At 50.0% G+C, this 24,624-nt stretch overlaps 1 protein-coding gene across 1 annotated transcript; it reads right to left on the bottom strand.

Annotated features, from left to right (window-relative positions):
* Window positions 1–533: 533 nt before the first annotated feature.
* Window positions 534–22,724, bottom strand: Capn11 (calpain 11). The gene is made up of 22 exons (XM_028766609.1): window positions 22,647–22,724; window positions 16,949–17,202; window positions 16,638–16,707; window positions 12,757–12,875; window positions 11,479–11,612; window positions 11,120–11,288; window positions 8,149–8,232; window positions 7,988–8,073; window positions 7,753–7,827; window positions 7,432–7,595; window positions 7,075–7,250; window positions 4,514–4,525; window positions 3,995–4,206; window positions 3,557–3,596; window positions 3,411–3,476; window positions 3,265–3,322; window positions 3,103–3,167; window positions 2,774–2,842; window positions 2,328–2,406; window positions 2,117–2,233; window positions 1,043–1,101; window positions 534–948 (listed from the first exon to the last, which is right to left on the bottom strand). The coding sequence occupies exons 1-22, from the start codon at window positions 22,660–22,662 to the stop codon at window positions 922–924; spliced, it is 2,151 nt and encodes a 716-aa protein (XP_028622442.1). The 5' UTR covers window positions 22,663–22,724; the 3' UTR covers window positions 534–921.
* Window positions 22,725–24,624: the final 1,900 nt, after the last annotated feature.

Raw genomic sequence — 24,624 nt, 5'->3', positions numbered from 1 at the left:
TGTGATCTATTGGCTGGCTCTTGCAAGTGTTTGTCCTTTGTTTTTGTTTTGTTGTACAAAACAGGGTTTCTCTGTGTAGCCCTGGCTGTCTAGGAACTCCCTCTGTAGACCAGGCTGGCCAGAACCCATAGAGATCCACCAGCCTCTGCCTCTCAAGTCTGGGGATTAAAGGCGTGGGTCACCCCCCACCTCATCCCCAACACACACACCTTGAGCTTGTCTTTTGATCTTTGAGATCCCTGCAGTCTTTGGAGGAGGGGCCAATTTGAGGGAAGATAGGACCAAAGCACCTCAAGGCCTTGTGACCTCTGGTTTTGTCAGCCCCAGTTCATGGCCATTGACTTCGCTGGCCATTGGCTCAGCGGCGCCTCTTCACCCCACAAACGCTCAACCCATCTAATTGCTCGTAATATTTTCCTAGCTTGGGACTGAGGTGCGTTTACTATCCTGGAACCCTGCAGCACCCCTAGTAATTTGTAGACAAGCACATTTGCAGATGCTTCCCGGAGATATAATGGACCCCCTCTTCGGTGTTGAAGAATTAAGTGGTAAACCATGTCCTGTTTACTAGAATAATACGTACAACGCGGCGTGGGGGAGGCAGCCGGATTCCTGACAAGAGGGCTAGCAGGCAGGTGTGAGTTGACAGCATACGGGAACACTAGGCTGCAAGGCTGCCTTCGCCAGAGAAAAACTGGGGGAGAATCCACCTCATTTCTAGTCTAAATGCAGCATGAGAGTGCTCGGAGTGGGTTAGGGGTGAGGGTTGGGGGTGAGAGTTCCCGTCAGCCCGGATCAGGGGCACGGAGTAAACACTGCGCCTGGGGCATTGGAAAGCGAAGGCGAAGAGCAGCCTCCACCACGAAGTCTGGAGCATCGCTGGCGGAGGGAGGAGGGAGGAAGCCAGGCTCCAGCATCTCCCTACCCCCACATGGTTATATGCAGCCACTGCAGAGAGAGCAGAGGATGGAGAGTGGGCGGGACTAGAGGGGAGGGGGATCAGGGTGTGGCCAGACCACCCTTACCGTCCCCTCCCCTTTACCTGGTTTATATTCAAGCAAATAGAACCAGTTTTCTTGGTGTCCATGGATAAGAAGAAGGCTGTTTTAAGGATAAGGGCACGGGGCGGGGATGGGGTGGGGGAAGAGTGGAGAGGTAGAGGGGAGGCGGGGTTAGAGCTGAGATGCTGGTCTAAAAGACCCACTCTCCAAAAAAGGAGACACTCTGCAAGGTAGTAGAAAGGTATTCCTTTTTCCCTCAGGAATGAATCACAACTATCCTGGTTAGGAGACAGTCCTGGTTCAGAGCACTTGCCCGGGACCCATTTACTCTGACTAGAGTCCTGGGAAGATAAGGGGAGTATTGACTTATTGTTCGTTTTACATTTATTTATTGTGTGTGAAGGAGGCATGCAGGCACACACGTGTCACAGCTTACAGCTGTGGAGGTCAGAGGACAACCTGTGGTTGTTGATTCTCTCCCTCCACCAAGTGGGCCCTGGGAATTGAACTCAGGTCCTCGAGCTTGGTAGCAAGCACTTTTACACGCTGAGCCATCTTCCTTCTTATTGTTTTAACTTAAAGTCTCACTAAGTAGCCAAGGTTGCCCCAAACTTGTGATCCTCCTGTCTCAGCTTTCCAAGTTCAAGAATTATAAATATGGGCTTTTTAATCCTTGGGACAATCTTTTCATTTGTTATTTATTTATGTTTTGAGTCAGAGTCTTTTGGCTGACCCAGGCTGACCTCAGACTTGCTCTGTATCTGAGGATGACTTTAAACTCCTGATTTTTCTGCCCCCATCTCCAGAGTGTTGGGCTTAAAGGTGTGTATCACTACACCAGGGTTTGCTGCAAGCTAGGCAAATACTCTACCAATTGGGATCCATCCCTGGCCCCTGGAACAGAATGGTTATTGTCTGTACCATATTTTCTAGAGAAGGAAATGGGGGTGCAGAGAGAAGTCACAGCCCCAGCATGTTGTGGACTTGAACTTAGGTCAGGTGTGTGCTCTGTGTGGGAGAGGTTCTGTTAGTGACAGGTCTCAGGATGAATGAACGGGTGTGGGAGCTAGCCAGCTCTCCTGGCCTAACCAGAAGGGGGCAGGTGCCTCACTCACCAAACATGGCCTTGAGCCTTAGAAAACAGTTGATGAAGTTGTCAAAGTCCACAATCATGTTATCATCCGCGTACCTAGCAACGACCACCTCAGTCACCCTGTTGTTCATCCTGATGCCTAGGGGACGGATGGGGAGACCGTGAGGACAGAATTCAGGCCTAGGCCTGACCGCCCCGCCCCCTGCCTTGGACAGCCCCCGCTCCTTGGCCACCTGCTTTCTCTATTGCCAAACGCATCTCGTATGAGTTCAAGTTGCCTGAGCGGTCCTCGTCACACTCTCTGAAGATCTCCTGAAGACAGACAGATGCACAACGTTGGTTCACAGTGGTTAAAAACAGAATCCTGAAACAGGACTGACTTACGATGTCTGCCCAAGATCCTGGGGCCCCGCCACTCTGATAGGCCACATGAACGTCTAATGTCCCTGCTTTCTAGCAGTTGAAGGGTTAATCCCAAGCATAGCAGGGGATGTTGGTATCCTGCCCAGTGCTTTCTGCAGGCACCCTTCATGACTATAACAGGGTATACTGGTTACTAACAAGTTTGGGGTGTGTGTATGTGTGTGTGTGTGTCTGTGTCTCTGTGTCTCTACAGTTCTAATTAATGGCTTCTTTGTCAGTTCCCGTGCCTCTTGGCTGTTTCTTTAAGGGCCTTTACCATCCATTTCTTGATCTTTTTCCATAGGACCTGGAACTCATGAAGCCCCAGCTTGCCAGAACCATCTTTCTAGGGAGATTAGTCAAGGATTAGAGTAAAGAGGGCATTCTGGGGCTGAAGAAACTGAAGGCTTCCACACAGGCTTGGGGTTCCTGAATGCTAACAGCCAGAACTGGGATCTCTAGCTAGCCCCCCCTCGAGATCTCACCCCATCACAGGGAGGGCACTGAGGCTGGAGGGAGAGATGGCCACTTCTGAGTCAGGCTTGGAGGGGTCAGGGGAGAAGACAGGAAACACCGGTTTAGGTTTGCCACAGGGCAGAAAGATACATCCATGAGGTTGACCATACGGCGACAGACATCCAAGCTAAAGCCTTTCGTCTTGAAGCTCTTGACTGTGAGGGAGGGAAGGGGTAGGAAGAAGGGGTGGATGAGTACAGTAGGAACCAGATGGGGTGGGGATGAGCTTTAAGGGCGGGGTGGACCACTCACATTTAGCTGACAACTTGTTGAGAAGTTTGTGTAGATCATACATAGTTACTTCGTCTTCCTAGGAGAAACAGCTGTAACCAGTCACCTGCTCTGCCCCTGTGGCCCGATGGCTACCTCCCTTCCACCTCTGCCACTGGCCCTCTTACCCCGTTTGCCACCATCTCAAACAACTGTATAGAATCCTTGTCCAAATCCTTGTCAGTGACAACCTCCTGGGGAAAAGGAGGGAGGAAGGCAGTCTTTAAAACACCCTTCACGCTTCCAACCCCTCCAGTCCAGAGCTTCCTGATACCTCTTGAAGATGTTCAACCCGGTTGACTTCATCCAGCAACCTAAGGATAAGAGAGTGAAGGCTTAGGGGTAACTGGGGGTCAGAGGTGTGAGGTGATCTGGGGAGGGTCCTGTCATTGTATATGGAGCACTACCTAATACTCCATCAAATCTGGGCCCTAGAGTCATTCCTAGTTCTATTACAAATTTAGAGGGGCTGAAGCCGTGGCTCAGTGGTTAAGAGCACTGACTGCTCTTGCAGAGGTCCCAGGAAACCTATGGTGGCCCACAAGTTCAGACCTCACATCCCAATGTCTCGGTCTCCATGAATATAACATAGGGTTCATGTGAAGGGAGATGGAATCTGACACCCTGCAGCCCTCGGGCAGGGTGCCGCCGCCGCCCCACCCCACCCCACCCCCCCTCCCACCTACCCCCCCGTGCGAGGCTGGCCCCTCACCAGGTCTCGCAGTGTTTCTCCGAGAAGACGCGGAGCAGGAAGTCAGCATCTTTATGGGGCTCAAAGGTGGAGGGGATGATGATGTATTCCCCCGGGGGCAGCCGAAGATGGCTGTTCACCTCCCTCGAGTTGGTGAAGATCTCTGAAAAGCCATGGTCCCGGTATTTCACGAAGAAATCTCTCTTCAGGTGGATGTCCCGGAGGTTCTGAAACTGTATGTACCCTGGAGGTGGGTACAGGACTAGCATAGGAGAGCAAGGAGACTGGACCTCCCAAGGTGAGCCATCTTGTGGGCCAGATTGATGGTGGGTACCAGGACCACTGCTGTGGCCTGTGCATCTCCCACATCGTCAAGAACTCAATGTGGTCTCATCCTTCCCCGACTCCCACCATTGGGTAAAAGGAGTAAGAAATCCTAACTCAGGGTTCCCCAGAACTTTTCTCCACACCCCTCCCCTTGCCATTCCATCTGTAGCCAGGAGGGGGCTGGATGCCTGCCCAGGTGTAAGCCTGTTGTACCTCCTTTGGAACCTGAAAGAGAGAGAGAGAGAGAGAGAGAGAGAGAGAGAGAGAGAGAGAGTCAGAGTCAGCAGTCAGATCTTCAGGGCAATGAAGGGGCTCTAGCCGTCAGCTAGGTGAGTATGCATTGTGTGTGTGCCTGTGTGCACGCCTCTGTGTGTGCATGTGAGCACAAATGTGAACCTACCTTGGGGTTCATTTGGGCACCGGAGCCATGGTGGTGGTGGTGGGGCATCGGCTGACAGCATTAAGAATTTATCACTTTTGGATCTTAAACTACAGTTTGCCCAAAGTTTACAAAGGTAGATTTTCTCATCAGTGCAGGTTAAAGTCAGAAGCGTATGTCCCTAGAATGTTAGTCCACAGAGTGTCATACCTACAGAAATAGCTAGGTGTGGGCGCTGACCCTGAGGAGAGAGAGCACATACGACTGCATGTTTGCCTTTTGTCTTCTGTCTTGTAGCCCAGGCTTTGAGTACACTGTGTAGCTGAGGATACCCTTTGAACTTCTGATCTTCCTGCCTCCACCTCCCAAATGTTGGGCTTACAAACCTGTGCCACCGTGCCCAGTTTTATGCACAGCTGGGAATAGAACCCAGGGCCTCTTGCACATGAGTCACAATGCTAGCTCTTGTTTTGTTTTGATTTTTTTGGAGACAGGTATCATGTAGACCAGGCCAGCTAACTATGTAGCTGAAGCTAGCCTTGAACTCCTGACCCCTCTGGCCTCTGCAGGCACCTTTACTCATGTGCACGCACTCACACACAGACACACAATTTAAAAAAAGTTTTTTAATGTGCATGTGTGGTGGTGCTCACCTGTGATCTCCTCACATGAAAAGTAGACAGAGGCAAATCTCTGCGAGTTTGAGGCCAGCCTGGTCTATGATCCAGACCGAGGCTATCTAGGACTGCCTAGAGTGGTTCTGTAAATTGAGTTAAATTAAAAAGCAGTATTTTCTCCAGATGGCGGTAGTGTACATCTTTAATCCCAGTGCCCAGGAGGCAGAGGCAGGTAGCTCTCTGAGTTCGAGGTCAGCCTGGTCTACAGAGGGAGTTCCAGGACAGCCAAGGCTATACAGAGAAACCCTGTCTCGAAAAGCGAAACAAGCAAGATGTGCTTGTGCACCTCTGCAGTCCTACCACCCCTGAGTGAGATGGAGGTGAGGACAACAGAAACACCAGCTGCCCACAGAGCTGCCAGTCTGGAGCAGCTGTGACACAGCAGGAGCAAAGAGAGACTGCCGCCCAACAAGGTAACAAGTGACAACGACTCTATATACATGCGTAGATGGTGGAGAAACAAGAAGGGTGAGATGTGGTGTGCACGATTACAATCCCAACATTTGGCAGAAGCAGGAGGGTCGGGAGTTCAAGGCCAACCTTGGCAACATAGCAAGGCCAAGGCTAACCTAGGTTACATGAGGCCCTGGCTTTTCTCTTCCGTAGATCATGACCTACTAAAAGCCCTCACCAAACACCTAGCAGATACTATTGCTGTCTGCTCGGAATGTCAGAACAGAGGGCTAAGTGGACCTCTTTTCTTTATAAATTAGCCTGTCTGTGGTATTCAGTTATCCCAACAGGGACAGAGTAGAGCAGAGGACCAACAACAATAGCAGAGGCTATCAACATTATATTATTCTGCGACAGGCTCTCATGGTATAGACCAGGCTGGCATGCAACTCATGACAATCCTCCAGCCTCTGCCGCTTGACCATGCTAAGATTCCAGTCAGGCCGGAGAGAGGGGGAGAGGGAGAGGGTGGGTGAGAAAGCACAGAGGCCCAGGAAAAGCACAAGATACCCCCACTTCAGTGGCAGGGCTGTGTAGCCTTTGAGGTGACTCATGCTCACAGGGGTCTTAAGAGGTGAAGCACACATCTCTGAGTTCGAAGCTAGCCTGGTCTATAGAGCAAGTTCCAGGACAGCTAAGGCTACACAAGGAAATAGTGTCTCAAAAACAAAACAAAACAAAACAAAACAAAAATCAAACAAACAAACAAAAAAAAAACAAAACCAAAAAACCCCAAACTCAACAACAACAATAAAAGAACAGAAAAAGAAAAAGAAAAGAAAGAGCATAAACCTTTAATCCTAGACTAGGGAGGTAGTGTTTGACGCCAGCCTGGTCTACATGGCAGGGAATGAAGAGGAGGAGGAGGAGGAGGAGCAGGAGGAGGAGCAGGAAGAGGAGGAGGAGCAGGAGGAGGAGCAGGAGGAGGAGCAGGAGGGAGAAGAGGAGCAAGAGAAGGAGGGGAGGAGGAGCAGGTGGAGGAGGGAGAGGAGGAGCAAGAGGAGGAGGGGAGGAAGAGGGAGAGGAGGAGCAGGAGGAGGAGCAGGAGGAGGGGGAGCAGGAGGAGGAGAAGGAAGAGGGACAGGAAGAGGAGCAAGAGGAAGAGGGAGAAGAGGAGCAAGAGGAGGAGGGGAGGAGGAGCAGGTGGAGGAGGGAGAAGAGGAGGAGCAGGAGGAGGGAGAGGTGAAGGAGCAGGAGCAGGAGAAGGAGCAGGCGGAAGAGGAGCCAAAGGGGAAGCACGGGTGGCTGGGGACCCGGAAGCGCACCGAGAACAGGACGAAGCCTATAGTCAGCAGCTGGGGTCCGTCTCGAGCATGTCTCCAGTTCTTCTGCATAAGCGCCACCAGACAGGTGCAAACCATTTCGTTTCTCTTAGAGTCGTCCTCTGGATCATCCACTTCTGGGAGAGAGATCTTAAACTGGGGGTTGCTCCAGAATGTTTCTGTGGAAGACGCAGGTCAAACTGGCTGTGCTGGGCCGGGCCTTCTGTCCCTGACTGGGCCCTTTTTGGGTGCACTGTGATTCCAGCCATGTTTGCCTGTGTTTGACGGGACTCTGCCCTCAACCACCCTGACTCTGTGACCCTCCTGCCCAGGCCTAGTTTCCAGGCTGCCCTCACCCACCGGGGTGGTTTCTGCAGCCCCCTGCAGTGCTCCCCCTTCTCCAGCTGCCCTCATAGAAGGTCGTGTGCCAGCAGCTCTTGTAATCCCAGGAAGAGAGCGCATCCGGGGTGAGGTTGCAGATCTCGAGCAGTGTGAAGTTGCTCATGAAGTCTTCGTAGGACATCCTGGGGCGGGAGGACAGACAGCGCGGCTGGTACACTCCACAGCCGCAGCTACGGGCCCCCGGCCTCGGAGGGAACCCAGGACCTGTTCATCCAAGGCACACGGCACAGGATGAGGGGTGCCTGTGAGGAGTCTGAGACGCCTCCAAGCCACACTGACCAGAACTCTCCGTCTTCCTTCCTTTGTAGCAGTTGTATCTGAACATCTGGGCTCACCTCTTCCCACTCCTTGGCTCTGCAGAGAGGAAACAGTGGACACGGGAAGGGCAGCCACCCTTCACAGTCCTTGTAAAACCTCGAAGCACTGGGGACAGGGTAGGCCCCACTGTGTCACTGGCTTCCTCAGGGACCCTGCTGTGGTTTTTGTCCCCTTCTCTTGGGTCAGAGCCCCCTACCTGTCACTCCAGGCTCCATTCCATTCAATCCGGCCCCAGGGATTCTGGATCCGAATCAGAGTCGTCAGCTTGTCTCTGTAGTAGACCTGGGGTGGGGGTAGGGGGGCAGGAGTTCAGGACACAGCAGGGTGTGGCTCTCACACCCGTTTGCTTGTACTCACATCCTCTAGGCCCGTTACTGCGTAGGCGTGTCCTCTCACCAGCATATTATGGGTCATTGTTTCTACGTCACTAGTGTTGGTGACCTACAGAAAAGAAGCGACAGCGTTTGAGATCTGGCCTGGAAGTCCTAAGAACGCCATTGTTTCATGGGATTCAAAACACGCATACTACATCTGTAGGGGCATGTCTAATATGGCATAGGGGCTCTCAGATTCTCTGTAGCCAAGACCATCCGATGATTCTTTAACTTCTGATTCTCCAGCCTCAGCCTCTTGAGGGTTTATAGACATGAGACACTACACCTTGCTTATACTTATACACACACACACACACACACACACACACACAGAGTGAGGGCACAGAGAGGGAGGAGAGAAAGGGAGAGAGAGAGAGAGAAACAGAGAGAGAGAGAAAGAGAGAGAGAGACTATAGAGGACACTCGCATGTGTGTAGTGTATGTGAACACATGGGGATGACCAGAGAAAGCCACCGAGTCTCTTCTGTTATTGCTGTATTTTTTAAAGTAAATGTCTACTTTTATTTTGTGTGTACGGGTGGTTTGCTTGCGTGTTTGTCAGTGCTACATGTGTGCCTGGTGCTCTAGGAGACCAGGAGGAGGCACTGGATCCCCAGGAACTGGAATTACAGGTGTTGTGAGCTACAACCCGGGTACTGGGAACTGAACCCACGTCTATGGCAAGAGCAGCCAGTGCTCTGATTTACTCCCTGAGCCGTCTCTCGGGCTTATACTTTGAGACATAATCTCTTACTGAACCGGAAGCTTATTGCTTTGGGATAGGCTTGCTGGCCAGCAAGTTCCAAGGATCCACCTGTCTCTATGCTCAGCACTGGGGGTATCTATAGGCACACATGGCCATGACAGTGTTTGTTTGTTTGTTTGTTTGTTTTACATGAGTGCAGGGGATTTGAACTCAGATCTTACATCAAGAGCAAACACCTACTGAGCCATCTCCCCAGCTCCTGTACTTTAGAATTGGAAGCAATTGCTGATTCACCTGCAGTAGGACAGGGTGCGCCTGTGTGCCCCTAATACCGATCCCCTCTGTCCATTTTGCAATAATATACTATAAGCTGAATATTGTGGGGTAAGCCTACAGCCCCAGCACTTGGGAGGCAGAGGTAGGCACGTTTCTGTGAGTTTGAGGCCAGCCCGGTCTACATAGTGAGTTCCAGGACAGCCAGAGCTACATAGTGAGACCCTGTCTCAAAATAAAAACAAAAACAACAAAAAGCCTAAACAAACCAGTAAGAGGACAAAACAAAACAAAACAAAAAGCTCACAGAACAAAGCAAGTGCCAGGATGCTGGTTTCGATGCAACCTGTACATCTCTCTCTAGCGGAAGGATTTGGTGTGTGTGTATGAATGCTTTTGCCTGTGTGTGTCTGTGCACTGTGTGTTTATAGTGTCCATGGAGGCCAGAAGAAGGTTTTGGATCCCCTGGGACTGGAGTTACAGATGGCTGTGTGCTGGGAATTGAACCCTGACCCTCTGGAAAAGCAGCCCAGGGAAGCACCCCTCCAGCCTCTTCTTAGCTTTGTCACTTGTGGTTGGCTGTGCAGCTTGACTGTCACATGTTTAGTTTCATGGATCTGTCACCAAAGTGAGGGCATGGGTCATGCTCTCTACTACCTGCATCTCTGAAGGGCCTTTGTGGCCAGGCCCCCCAAATCCTCTCCTTCCTCCCCTCCAGGACGATGCTATCATATAGAGTCATATTTTTTTGTTTGTTTGTTTGTTTGTTTTGACAGGGTTTCTTTGTGTAGCCCTGGCTGTCCTGGAACTCACTCTGTAGACCAGGCTGGCCTCGAACTCAGAAATCCTCCTGCCTCTGCCTCCCAAGTGCTGGGATTAAAGGCGTGCGCCACCACCGCCCGGCTAGAGTCATATGTATAGAGGCAGATTATAGTCTATCTTTAGGGGCCGTTGCTGTTTGTATCCTACGCTATGTAAGAATCAGTTGGTTTAACTTAATTCATTCACCTGCAGAAAAGTGACTCCTGTTTTCTTCACTGTTACGAGAACAGCTTGCACAAACATTTGCGTTCAGGCTTTGTGGGGAGTGCATTCTCCTCTGCCTTTTCAATAAAGGCCCACCCCCGTAACTGCTGTTAGGTGGAAGCACTCTGGGTACATTTATTTATTTGAACAAATATTTGTTGGGTGCTTATTGCATGCTGGGTATGGTCTAAAGTCCCAGGGTCCAGTGGTGAATGAATCAAATAAAGGTCACTGCCCTCCTGGAATCTTCTCCCTTCGCCCTGGAGAGGATAAGCTATGAAAACTAGCATTATGAGTTACTCAGGGTCATAGAAAATACTAAAGAGAAAGTCGAGACAACGCGGAGGCCATGCCTGGTGGGAACAACCATTCTACACTACAGGCAGACAAAATTGTTCAAGAAAGGACAAAATTGGGCTGGAGAGATGGCTCAGTGGTTAAGTGCACTGACTGCACTTCCAGAGGTCCTGAGTTCAAATCCCAGCAACCACATGGTGGCTCACAACCATCTGTAATGAGATCTGATGCCCTCTTCTGGTGTATCTGAAGACAGCTACAATGTATTCATATATAATAAATAAATAAATCTTTAAAAAAAAAAAAATTCTTTAAAAAAAAAAAAAAAAAAAAAGAAAGGACAAAATTTGTTCAAGTGGTGGCGCTCGCCTTTAATCCCAGCACTTGGGAGGCAGAGGCAGGTGGATTTCTGAGTTCGAGGCCAGTCTGGTCTACAGAGTGAGAACCAGGACAGCCAGGGCTACACAGAGAAACCCTGTCTCAAAAAACAAAACAAAACAAAACAAAACAGAAAAGAAAGAAAGAAAAAAGAAAAAGAAAAAAAAAAAGAAAGGGCAGCAAGTGACAAGATGTTTGGGGAAAGAGCCTCGGGGTCCAGGTGCGCAGTAACAACAGGCTCAAAGGCCCAGCAGCAAGACCCAGCTTGGCTTACTTCAATGGAACAACCCATGAGGGAAGACTTCTCCAGAGCTTTCCTGAGGAGCCTTAGCATGTTGTGAGGGGGCTTCTGGAGCCGAATGCTCTGAGCTACGCCGCCTGTGAAGTCTTCCAGACCCTCCATAGTGCTGCCTCCAGCCAGCGCTTCGTAGGAGCCGTTCAGCCTGCAGGCAGATAGGGCGCTGTTAGGAGCCGTGAGCTGGAGCAGTCAGGCAGAATGGTGAGGGAAAGTGAGGCATGCCTTATTGTGGCCTGTCTCCTCCCCTGGTTCAGTTAGTGACCTGGCCCACCTTCCTTGGTAGCCGAAGCCAGGAGGCTCAAGGGCCAGCCTGGTTCCTGGCCTGGGCAACTCACTTGGCGTAGGCCTTCTCCAGCAGGGCGCTCCAGAACTCCTGGCGATGGGAGGCGTGCACGAACACCAGCTTGTTGTTCCTAGTGGGCAGCCGGTCGTCCACCACCACGTTCAACCACTGCCCAAACTGCCAAAGCTGTAGGTAGCAAGGGGACATTTGTTTGCATACAGATGAACTCTGTCCTCAGGGCGCCCTCTAGTGGGTGGCCAGGACAAGAACATACCGGCAACAATTACTCTTTAACTGGAATTTTTGTAAAAATAAATGGGTATATGATATAGTGTATAGATATATATGGAGAGAGAGAGAGAAAGAGAGAGAGAGAGAGAGAGAGAGAGAGAGAGAGAGAGGGAGGGAGGGAGGGAGGGAGGAGGGAGATAAATCTGTCTGTCTGTCCATCATTTTTCTCCTTCCACCATGCAAGTTTCAGGTATCAAACTCAAGTTTGGCCTGGGGGTAAGTGCACTTATCCACTAAACCATCTTGACCAAGGCCCAGTCATTCCTTACAATAGGCGAGGGAAAGTCAGCAAAAGCTTTAAAATCTTAACATCCCTCCCCAATCCCGCATTTCCATCTCTCCCTCCTGTCTTGCCCCAGTATTGAGAAAACCCCACCCACATTCAGACTGAAAAACAAAGGAAGCTAGAGGTTGGTATTTCAGAGATCTTAAAATCCTCTCCCCACCGGGCAGCGGCTGGTGGTGGCGCACGCCTTTAATCCCAGCACTTGGGAGGAAGAGGAAGGCAGATTTCTGAGCTCGAGACCGGCCTGGTCTGCAGAGTGAGTTCCAAGACAGCCAGGGCTACACAGAGAAACCCTGTCTCGAAAAACCAAAAAAAAAAAAAAAATCCCCTCCCCATTTTATGACGGTTAGAATCGTTCCTTTATCAGTTAAAGGGCCAGGTCATACCAATTACATGGTGAAGATTTTCAGTGTCATGGTATCTAATGTGCGGTTTTGGATGCAGGCACATGAGTTTGCAAGTGCGCACACACACACATAATAAGAACAGGAAAAGAGCCATAAACAACTAATTATTTTCTTTGGAGTTTTAAAAAAAATTAGCTTTCATGATTTCTTTCATAAGCAGATATTTCTCTGAAAATTAGTTGAAAAGTGTTCCCAGACAGTGTCATGTTTGAAAAACAAAATAACTACATACATGATCTCTCTCCCCCTCCCTCCCTCTCTCCCTCCCTCCCTCCCTCCCTCCCTCCTTCCCTCCCTCCCTCCCTCCTTCCATCTCTCCCTGTCCCCTTTCTGGTCTTTCCTTTACCTGAAAATAGAAGATGCCTGCATAGTTCTTCTTGAAGTTCTGACTTCTGGGCACCACACGGAACAGCAGTTTGGGGCAAGTGGTAAGGGAACCAATGGCGGCCAGCAGCCAGCAGTCCCCTTAAAGGAAGGCAGGGAGGGGTTACTCCGTGAGCAGCCCCACGTGTGCGGAGGCCCCAGATCCCCAGCCAGAGAGGCAGGCCCAGGGAGCTCTCCTTTTCACCGAGAAGTGTTAGGAAAGGAGCTAACTGGGGAAACTGAGGCAGAGCTTGGGCTCTGGGACACGGAACTCATGTGCTTGTTTAGTCAAGGGAGTCACTAATCAGGGTAACGCGCTTTGGTTTGGGGGAATCTGGGGTAGGCTGTGTAGCATCCTGCTTGCTTGCCGGACAGGCTCCTCTCTGCTGAACACGTCCATTAACCTTTCTTTCTCTGCGGCCCCCGTTCCCACTCTGCGCACAGGTTTGGCCAGAGGCCCAAGATGCCTCCTGGAATACTTCTGTAACCTCAGCATTTGGTGGTGGTGGAGGCTAAAAGGATTGTAAGTTCATTTGCCAACAACCTGTTCTGCAGAGTGAGACCTTGTCTCAAAGCATTCAAGAGCTGGAGCCATGCTCAGCAGTTAAGCTACACTTTCTCTTCTAGAGGACCTGAGTTCAGTTCCCAGCATCCATATCAGGTCATTAGGTCATTTGCCACTACAGGTAACTCTAGGTCTAGGGGAATCTGAGAACACCCTCTTCTGGTCTCCACAGGCACTGCACTCACATGCACATACACACAAAATCAAAAAGGAAAATCGTGCCTGGTAGTAGTGGTACACACCTTCAATCCCAGCATGCAGGAGGCAGAGGCAAGTGGATTTTTGAGTTCAAGGCCAGCCTAGACTGCAGATCGAGTTCCAGGAAGAGCAGGGCTACAGAGAAACCCCGTCTCAAAGACAAAACAAAACAAAAGAAAAAGAAAGAGAGGGGTGGGGTAGAGAGGTCTTGTTGCTCTATCATGAGGACCAGAGTTCAGTGACAAGACCCAACTCAAATACCTCACAAACAGCTGTAATTCCAGCTCTAAGGATTGCATTCCCTCTTCTGGTCTCTGGTGTATGTGTATTCTCTCTCTCTCTCTCTCTCTCTCTCTCTCTCTCTCTCTCTCTCTCTCTCTCTCTCTCTCTTTCAGTGGTGGCACATACCTTGGGAGGCAGAGGCAGGCGGATTTCTGAGTTTGAGGCCAGCCTGGTCTACAGAGTGAGTTCCAGGACAGCCAGGGCTACACAGAGAAACCCTGTCTCGAAAATCCAAAAAAAAAAAGAAAGAAAGGAAAAAAAAAGAAAATGAATGTAAAAAAAGAAAGCCATTTCCCTCATCACCCACATAGCACTAGAGATGCTGCTCTTGTATCTGTCCCACCGTGAGCCCTGGAGCTAGCTGAAGATGGAGCACAGAGCCACCATCTGTCATCTACCGTCGTCATCTGTCCCCTGGGATCAGTCCTCAGTGATGGACCGGGTAAGGGGTGTGAATTCCGGTCCTGGCCAAGCTTTTGGGCCCTGGCAAGTTTCTGTGATGACTAGAGGCCTCTGGGTTTGCCAGGAGGCTGCAGGCAGGAGGGAAGACTAAAGATTCTGCAGTCATCAACAATGCAAGGGCACTCGGGGTCACTGATGTCTCATCCTCCGTTACCCAGCATCCCTCTAGCCCACTGAGCCACAGAGGCAACTGTGATCCCAGGGCCCCTTGGCCTCTTGCTGTACTTATTTCGGCCCTTTTTCCTGCCACAGAGAGAGAGTAAAGTTGTGTTGGTGCCTGCCCTGGTGATGAAGGGTAGGGAGGAGGCTCGAGGAGGAGGAGGAGGAGGAGGAGGAAGAAGAAGAAGAGGAGGAGGAAGTAACCTGCTCCCCAGGGCAGTGTCAGGAGACTCCGCTGACCCATTATTGGGTCCATGCTATAGAAGTTTTAGTACCTGTGACAGACAACCCTTTGACTTTTTTCTCCTCAAAATATATGACCCAACTCTTATACTTTTTTTCTTTTTTAAAGGCAGGGTCTCCTATGTAGCCCAGGCTAGCTTTAAACTCATTGCATAGCTGAGGATAACCTTAAACTTCCCCACTTCCCTTTTATCTGGCAAGGCCTCTAGGCTCCTGGCTAGCTTGGAACTCACTATGTAGACTAGGCTGACTTTGGATTCATGAGTAATTCTCTGGCCTCGTCTAGATCTTGGGATTATAGGCACATGTCACCAAACCCAGTTTTCCGTGATGCTGAGGACTGAATCCAGGGCTTCATGCATGTTAGCCAAGTACTCTGTCCCCTGAGCTACACCCTAGCCCCATAATCCTTTGCATCCTGAGTATGGGCCACATTCAGGGCTTCTTTCTAACAAAACATGGTAGAGGTGTGTGTGTGTGTGTGTGTGTGTGTGTGTGTGTGTGTGTGAGAGAGAGAGAGAGAGAGAGAGAGAGAGAGAGAGAGAGAGAGCTCTGAGATCAGTTGGGTCAAGTTACATCAGTGGTGAAATGCTTGCCTAGCTGGCTGAAGGCCCTGGGTTCCATCCTAAGCAAAAAACAGATGAGGCCAAGTGTGACAGTGCACACATTTAATTCCAACACTTGGGAGACAGGCAGATGGATCTCTATGAGTTCAAAGCCAGCCTGGACTACATAGTGAGTTTGAGGCCAGCTAAGACTACATAGTAGAATTTTTTTATTTCAATAAATAAATAAAAACAAGCAAACAAAACAAATAGACAAAAAGCCCTTGGGCTACTAAGCAAAAGTCAGCTATCCAATCCACTTTGTAGACAAACCTCTGGGAAGGGCCTCAGCCTCCTGCCAACAGTCAGGTAGGTGCTGAGACCTCAGGCCACAGGACAGTATTATCTCCAAAGTGGAGCCTTCGATCCAGCCAAGGCTTCGGAGGGCCAGAGTCCCACAGCACAGCTGACCTCAGAAGCAGCATCTCCAGGCACTCGGAGCCAGCCCTGCCCCCTCTGCTTCTGCGGTTCTCCCAAGAGAGCCTGGGGGTGAGAATTGCTTGCTGGTTGTTTGAGACAGTCTCATGTGGCCCCAGGTTGGCCTTGAACTCCTGGCACCATTTACTGCAGCAGCCAGCCCCAAGTCTGGTTTGAGACCTGTCTTTTGTTTGTTTGTTTGGTTTGGTTTGGTTTTTCGAGACAAGGTTTCTCTGTGTAGCCCTGGCTGTCCTGAAACTCACTCTGTAGACCAGGCTGGCCTCGAACTCAGAAATCTGCCTGCCTCTGCCTCCCAAGTGCTGGGATTAAAGGCGTGCGCCACCACTGTCTGGCGAGACCTGTTTTTTAAAAAAAGATTTATTTTGTCTGTATGTGTCTGTCTGAGTGTTTGTGCACATGTGGTGTGTGGGCACTCCTGTGCACATGTGGCATGTGTGTGTGGGGGGCATTCCTGTGCACATGTGGCATGTGTGTGTGTGGGACATTTCTATGTGCATGGAGGCCAGTGGGGGGGGGGCACTGGATTCCTTGGAGCTAGAGCTTCAGGCATTTTGATAATGGGCTTGCAACTTGGGTGCCAGGATCTGAACTCTGGTCTTCCTTTTTTTAGGAAGTGCTCCTAACTGCATTTCTGCACCCATCTCCAATTACTAAGCCTTGGGTAATTTATCATACATCAACAAGTAACTGCTTTATTACCCCAGCTTACCAAACCAGACAGCAGCAGGGACAGGAGGGACATAGAGGACAAATGTCACACTTCTGCTGACTGTCATCTCTTGGAGGAAGAGGGAAACAGGGAGTCCTACACTTGCTTCCAGATTTGAGAGCCATCCGGTTGTCCCTGTCCCCATCCCAACCTCTTTTCTTCCCACTTTCCTCCTGGAGGCCAGCTCTCTATTCCCTACTTACCCAGGATCCCTTGGCAGATGTCCGTGGGAGAGATATCATTCGTGATGAATTGGGGGTTATGCATGATATCCTGTGGTAAAGGAATAAGAACGTGAAGGGGTGACGGTTGGTCTTCCCCAGCTCCCTTTACCTCTGATATCTAGGCGAGCAGAAGGGGGATGCTGAGCCCTGAGCACAGCCTGGGTGTGGCAGCCAGGCTTGGGTACAAGCCCCTGATTAAGCTAGGTTTGGGCAGCAGCATGTTCAGAACTGCTCCCAGCTCTGGTGGCATCAGAGCCCGGTGCCAGGACCCTCCGCCTTTCCCTGCCCACCTTGGGCCGCTGCCAGTAGACATCCTGCATGAGTTTGGAGCTGGGGCCCAGGTCCTTGGAGCCTATAGACTTGGGTTCAGCAGGGAAAAGGGGGTCTTCAAACAGTTCCCCCTTCTTGAGACATGCTGCTCGAAGGTCCTCATAGTTCTGATTCTTATAGTTGTAGGCATTTTGGTGTTGGCCCACGCCCTTGTTCTTGAGCCTGGTGCTGTTTACGGTAGCCACCATTCCGATTTTGTCGGCATAGCAGATGTCTGTTCAGTCAAGAAGACAAAAAACCCAACTTGGAATGGACTGTAGTTGGGCAGGTGGGCACAACTGGAATCGAAGATGTTTGGAAGGTAGACACCGGAGGTCAGGGGCTGACTATCTTCAGCCACAGAGAGTTTCGTTTTGTAATGTGTACTTCTATGTGCACTCGCTTGTGTGCCTGAGTGTGTGCCTGTACGCCACGTGCTTGCAGGAGCTCGCAGAGATCAGACAAGCATTGGAGTTACAGATGGCTGTGAGCCGTCATGTAGGAGCTGGGAATCAAACTAGGTCCTCTGCAAGAGCAGCCAGTGCTCTTAACCAGTGAGCCACCTCCAAGTCCACTTTCCCCCTTCCCTTCTCCCGCTCCCTCCAGTCCCACTCGCTCCAGCCCAGCTTAGCTCGCTCCAGCCCACCCCACGCCCAGTTTTTAAAATAAAGATTTATTTATTCTATGTATCTATGTATCTATGTATCTATGTATCTATGTATCTATCTATCTATCTATCTATCTATCTATCTATCTATCTATCTAATCTTACTGTGTAGTAGTTATGGCTAGCTTGGAACTCATGTAGACCAAACTGACTTCAAACTCACAGAAATCCACTTGCCTCTGCCTCCAAAGTTATGGAATTAAAGGTTTATCCCTCCATACTCAACCTTATTTAATTAAAAAAATATGCATGAGTGTCTTGCCTGCATACATGTCTGGGCAGGTGCATGCAGTGTCCACAGAAGGCATATGAGTGTCTTGCCTGCATACATGTCTGGGCAGGTGCATGCAGTGTCCACAGAAGGCAGAAGAGGACACTCGATCCTCTGGGACTGGAGTTAGAGATGGTTGTGAGCCACCATAAATGGATACTGGGAACTGAACTGGGCTCTTCTGGAAGCACAGCCAGTGTCCTTAACTACTGAGCCATCTCTCCAGAACCATCCATCTAAAAGACATCTGTGTCTGTATGGGTGTGTGTGTGTGAGTGAGTGTGCTTCAGGGGGTGGTTGGGGGAGCAGAAGATGTCAGAGCCCTGGGGACTAGAGTTAAGAATGTTTGCAGAATGCCCAGCTTGTTATATGGGTGCTGGGTTCCAAACTCTGGTCTTCATTATGCACCAAGGGCTCTTGACTGTGTGGAGTGGTCTCTCCAGGGCCAAAGTGCTAATATCCTATTTGTAGAAAGCTTAGAGCAAATGGCGCCCTGCCTCAGAAAGCAAACAAGAATAGTATGGAGAGTTTCCGGAAGACCAAGGCCACCAGGAGATGTCCCTTTCATGCCCATGGATGGGAAGAATGACAAGATAAGGAGGTAAAGACCTTGGAGCCCTTCCAGGAAGACCGGAAGTAATGAGGCCCCTTTGGAAAGTGTCCTCTGGCAGTATCTCAGTTAATGAAACACAGGGACTGGAGAGATGGCTCACTGGTTAAGAGTGCTGGCTGTTCATCCAGAGGACCCAGGCTTGGCTCCCAGAACCCATATGGAGCTTTCAAAATACCTGGTAACTCCGGTTCCAAATAATTCGATGCCTTCTTCTGGCACCCTTGAGCACCTGCACTCACGTGCACACACCCACACACAGACACATTGTTTAAAATTAAAAAAAAAAAAAACTTATGGGCTAGAGGTAGGACTCCAGGATTAAGAGCACTGGTTGTTCTTCTAGAGAATTCAGGTAGGTTCAAGTCCCGGCACCCACGTGACAGCTCACAACCATCCGGAACTTTAATTCCTGGAGATCTGGCCTTTGAAGGCACTGGAAACGTACTTGATGCCCAGGTGTACGTGCAAACAAAACACCCATGTACATTTAAAAACAGAACAACAATAAAACAACAAAAGATATAGTATTTGGGAGGCAGAGGCAGGAGGATTTCTGTGAGTTCAAGTCTGGTCTATATAGCAAGTTCCGGGCCAGCCAGAACTACATAGTGAGACCTTATCTGAAGAGAGAGGGGGAGGGGAGGGAGAGAAAGAGAGAGAGAGAGAGAGAGAGAGAGAGAGAGAGAGAGAGAGAGAGAGAGATATCTCAGCAGAGGAGACTGTTTCACCTAGCCTAGCCTAAGGACGATTGACCATGTCTAGAGACGCTTCTGGGAGGCGGTTGCTATTAGCATCTCGCAGATGGAGCCCATAGACAGGCTAACAGCCTTACAGTGCTTGGGACAGTAGTGCCTCCATGTGGACAAAGGGTCACCCAGCTGAGATGTCAGTGGCTCTGCAGAGGCTGTGACATCTGGGGCAGATCTCAGGTCATCTACACAGGGAAGTGAGCTACTTGATGCCTTCCACTCAGTGCTATCCCAGGAGGCTTCTTCCAGGTCTACACTGTGACTGAGGGCACTCAGCCTCTGCTGGAGCTCTTAGAGGATCGCAGAAGGTGCTGGCACCCAAGGGAACTGGGCATCACTGGGGATAGACCAGCGCAGTGAAGATGCACTCTTAACTCCCTATTTCCCTGGAAGCTCTGTCCATGGTCATTGCCCAGCACAGGGAGTCATTTTATACTCACTGCAAACCCTGCCTAGAGTCCCCACTCAAGTCCCCAGTGTCTGAGCTCCTTACTTGGCAGTGGCAGCGGGGAGTCATACACCCTACTTCACCCCCACTGCCATTGCTATGGCAACCATCCCTAGAGAAGACAGCTACCCCAAGACCAGCCACATGGTGTCGTGAGGCACTCTGCTGCAAGTCCGGCAGTCATTGTTGTCTCCACCAGAGTGGCTGTGATTACTTGCAGTGGACTCCCAAGATGGCGGCCTGTTGATACTTCCTCACAGAAGAAAGAGTCGTGGGGGAATCCTTACTTGGGTCTCAGCCACCCTCTCTTGACCTTCCTAGCTTGCAGGTTGTATTTCTGCCATTTGCATGTGCTCTTGGAAAGTACCACAGTGTATAAAGTGTGGAAGGCTAGTTAAAAGGGGTGGGGGAATCATCTGTGTGGCTTTTAGGTAGTTGTCATCCGTGCTAGGGTGAGACTTTTCAGCTATGCATTTGTTTCGGGGTTGCCCACTGTGTTACCTAGTCTTAGGTCAACTTGATACAAGCTAGAGTTATCCGAAAGGAGGGTACCTCAGTTGAGAAAATGCTTCCACAAGGTCCAGCTGGGGGACATTTACTTCAATTAGTGATTGATGGCAGAAGGCCCAGACCATGATGGGTGGTGCCATCCCTGGGCTGGTGGTCCTGGGTTCTATAAGAAAGCAGGCTGAGCAAGCCATGGGAAGCAGGCCAGTCAGCGACACTCCTCCATGGCCTCTGCGTCAGCTCCTGCCTCCAGGAGCCTGCCTTGTTTACGCTCTTGTCCTGACTTCCTTCAGTGATGAACGGCAGTGTGGAAGGGTAAGCCAAATAAACCCTTTCTCCCTAATTTACCTTCCAATCATCATGTTTCATCACAGCAATACTAACTCTAAGCAAGTCACCCATATTCCTGTGAGCAACTCCTCACATGGAGATAAATAAGCCCAAGAAACCCATTGTTCACCAAGTTGGACTTTGGTGGAATCGTACCCCTGTCTCTCACTGGGGTCTCTCTTACCTGGGCTGAGTACATGTTTGTCAGTGTCATACATTTGAAAAGTTCATGCAACACATGGGCTGCTGGGAGGGAGGCAAGCTAAGACAGACAGACAGACAGAAAGCTGAGGCTGGCAGAAGCTCAAGCAGATGGCCATGGAGTATGTTGAGGGAAATGGCTACATACCAAACTGCCTCCTCCATCAGACTAAACGCCAACCCCAAAGGTGGGGTGCGGCCTTCATCAGACTGGGAGCCTTTAGATTTTTGAAAAATTCAATCCAAGAAGAACCTGGTAGCGCGTTACTGACACCTAGCATTTGGGAGGCTGAGGTAGGAGGATCTTGTCTATGACTTCCATTTACTGGTCTCATTTGTATGTGTGCATACATGTATCAGAGCATACATCTGGAGGTCAGGCAACAACCTGTAGGTGTGCGTTCTGTCCTTCCACCCTGTGGGTCTTGGGGAGGGAACTCAGGCTTTGTGGCAAGCATCTTTGCCTTGCTGGCAAGGGTCTTGTTTTTGAGGCCTAAGCCACATAGTGAAACCCAGTCTCTAAATCAAAAAATAAGAGTACTGCCCCTAATCCCTGAAATCTATTTATTTGTTATTAGAAGATGCTTTCTCTCAAACGCCTCACACACTTTTTGTTGTGGTAAGAATGCTGAATATGAATACTATGTTTGTTTGGGTTTTTGTTTGTTTGTTTGTTTGGGTTTTTGTTTGTTTGTTTGGTTGGTTTTTGTTTTTAGGTGTTTTCTTTTCTTTTCTTTTAGACAGGGTCTCATGTAGAGCCAGGCTGGCTTCAAACTCTACGTAGCTGAGGAGACCTTGAACTCCAGACTCTTCTGTGTCTATGTCCTGTGTGCTCGGATGACGGGTCTGTCTTCACACTGGTTTTATATGGTCCTGGGGACAGAACTCAGGGTTTTATGCACGAAAGTACTCTCACTCTGCCAACCTAATTACACCCCAATCCCTACTTTCGGTGATTAAAAAGAAGATGTCTTTTTAATTATGTCTATGTGTACCTGAGTGCAAATGCCCACAGAGGGTAGAGGCATTGCATCTCCTGGGAGCTGGAGTTACAGGAGGCAGTAGTTAGCCACCCAACACGGGTGCTGGGAACCCCACGGGGGTCCTCTGCAAGAGCAGTGTGCTGAGCCATCTCTCTGGCCCAACTCCCAGTGATTCTTAAAAGTAATATTACCTTATAATCAGGGAACCAACAGTTTTATGGATAGCTGGATCTCCAGAGCTCAGAGAAAACGGAGATACTGTTTCAGAAAACTTCAGAGATTTAGAGTCTCCCTCAAGCCTAAACATGTAAGAGTTACTAGCCTGTCACAGAAGCTAGGAGGCAGAGTCTAGGGGCTTTTGTCCTTGGAGTAGCCTGGCTTCCTCCCTTCTCTCAGGCTGAGGTTGAGGGAGTGGAGTTGAGCTATACTTCTCCTCTGCTACTGAAGCTAGATGCCCCCCACCCTGTCCCCACCACCCCCCAGCTTCTCAGCCGCTCCTTCCCGGACTGCTACCAGCCCATCTACCCTGGATGTGAGGGTAGCTAGACTCTATCCAAGTGGCTTGCTCTGTGTCTTAGGCCCTGATATTTCAGGACTAAGAAGGCTGCTTTTCTAGGTTTGAGAGAGATTTTCTCCGTTTCCTAAGGTTTGCTATATCTTTAATGACTGATGGGCTTTTATACAAACCCTTCCCCAGACAGCTATGATGAAGGGGCCATCCCAACCCACGCCAACACTTCAGTGAAATAAAAGGAGAAAACCCATCTGCCTAGTTGTTCCCTAACAGTATGAGAAAGAAATGAGCTTTTTCCTCTCAGAGCATCCAGCCTGATAAGAGAGGTCCCAGTCTGAGGCCTCAGGGGGAAAAGGCCCCATTTCTGCAGGAGGGGCAGGCCCGGTGAGTGCCTACCTGAGATGTTCAGCATGCTGAAGGCTATCTATCGGGTGAACACCTAGAACAGCTAGCACCTAGCACAGTACTTGACAGTTGAAGGTTCTTGGTGGTGGTAGTGGAGGGGGGGTGGGGAGCAGAGACTACCCCACCCCCACCCAGAACTCTCCAACCCAGGGGAGTCTTTAGTCAGGGCAATGGTTTAACTGCTGCCAGTCTCTCCTCATTTGGCTCCTTTGCTCTGGTTCATCTGATCTGTCAGGACCAAGGCCTGTCCTTACCGTGACAGGGGGGACAAGCACCCAACTGGGGCTGCCACCTGGGGCAAGCCCTTCCCTCTCAATCTATGATTTCTGGAAGCAGTTACTCCTATACCTTCAGCCTGTACTTTTATCCTGAAAAGTTTCTTATTTACAAAACAGCCACGATCTCACATCTTTCTAGGTTATGTCTTCATGTCTTATTCCCCTCACACACAACAATTTTTTGAAAACATGTAGCCAAGGCTAGCTTCAAACTTACTGCATAGCTAAGGCCTTGAGGTCCTGGTCCGCCTTGTCTCTACCTTCCAAGTGCTGAGATTATGGACATGTTTCCTCCTTGTCGTCCTCTTCCTCCTCTCTCTCTTCCTTCTTCCTCTTTTCTCTCCTTCCTTCCTTTCCTCCTCTTCCTCTTCTCTTTTCCTTCCTTTCTTCCTTTTTCTCTCTTCCTTCTCCTCTTCCTCCCCCTCCTCCTGTGTGAGTAGAAACCCATTTGCCAGGGTACATGTGAGACTCAGAGGACAAGTTTTGAGAGCCTGTTCTCTTCTTCCACTGTGGGTCCCAGAGCTTGAACTGAGATCATTATGATAAATGCTTTTTACCTGATGGGCTGTCTCAGGGACACCTGACCTTCCAGATCTTGAGTGCACACCACACCTCGTTCATGCCTTGCTGGGGATCGAATTGGTATCTCTGTGCTGCAAGCACTGTCACTGGAGCTGCAGTCTCAGCTCCACTCCCATCTGATAGGCGAGGATCAGGGTGTGGTGTCATCATATTTTATATTTTGGGTTTTTGGGAAAGGGTTTCCCTGGCTGTCTTGGAGCTCACTTTGTAGACCTGACTGGCTATGAACTCAAGAGATCCTCCTGCCTCTGCCTCCTAAGTGCCACTACCCTAGGCAGGTATGATAGTATTTGCTCAGGGTCACTCAGTAAGAGGCTGAGCCAGGATTTGAACCTAAAGTCAGATCCCCTGCCTATTATTCTACAAAGGGAGGAAAGGTGAGAAGGCAGGTGGCTCCAACCATTGCCCTTCCTCTTCTTTCCTTCCTCCTTCCCTCCTTACCTCTCTTTCTTCCTTCCCTCTCTTTCTTTCTTTCCTTCTTTCTTTCTTTCTCTTTCTTTCTTTCTTTCTTTCTTTCTTTCTTTCTTTCTTTCTTTCTTTCTTTCTTCTTTCTTTCTTTTTCTTCCTTCCTTCCTTCCTTTTGTGTCTTTCTGTCTTCTTCTCCCCCTCTTCCCCTTCCTCCTTCTGAGTTTCTCTGTATAGCCCTGGCTTTCCTGAAACTCCCTCTGTAGACCAGGCTGGCCTCCAACTCAGAGACCCGCCTGCCTCTGCCTCCCAGGCATGCATGCTACCACCTGGCCCCTTCCTCTTTTCTATGCCTGCAGCCAGCAGGAGGATAATAGGTCATGGAGACACTTGGGTTCCTTGAAGGACCCAGACCAGAGCTAAGCACTGTTTGCTAAATACTACCGCTGATTCTTCCCTGCTGACCCGAATGCTGTTTGATGCCAGGAGTGAGGAGTAAGTGGGCTTGGGCCTTCTTCACTGCAGCCTTTCATTCTGGGGAGGGGCTCTCCTCAGCACCCTTGCTGTGTGGGTTTCACCACAGTTCTTATCCCTAAGCATTAGAACATGAGTCTCCCAGGAGACACCTCATGGCAGAGCCAGAACCCCATCCCCACCTTCATGTGAGGAGACATGCTGTGCAGGTAACTGAGGCCAGGGCTAAG

The sequence above is a fragment of the Grammomys surdaster genome, unplaced genomic scaffold (assembly GCF_004785775.1).
Source record: "Grammomys surdaster isolate TR1022 unplaced genomic scaffold, NIH_TR_1.0 169, whole genome shotgun sequence".
Classification (NCBI taxonomy): Eukaryota; Metazoa; Chordata; class Mammalia; order Rodentia; family Muridae; genus Grammomys; species Grammomys surdaster.
Note: the sequence above shows the minus strand (reverse complement) of the source record. Positions and strands in the feature narration are given on the sequence as shown.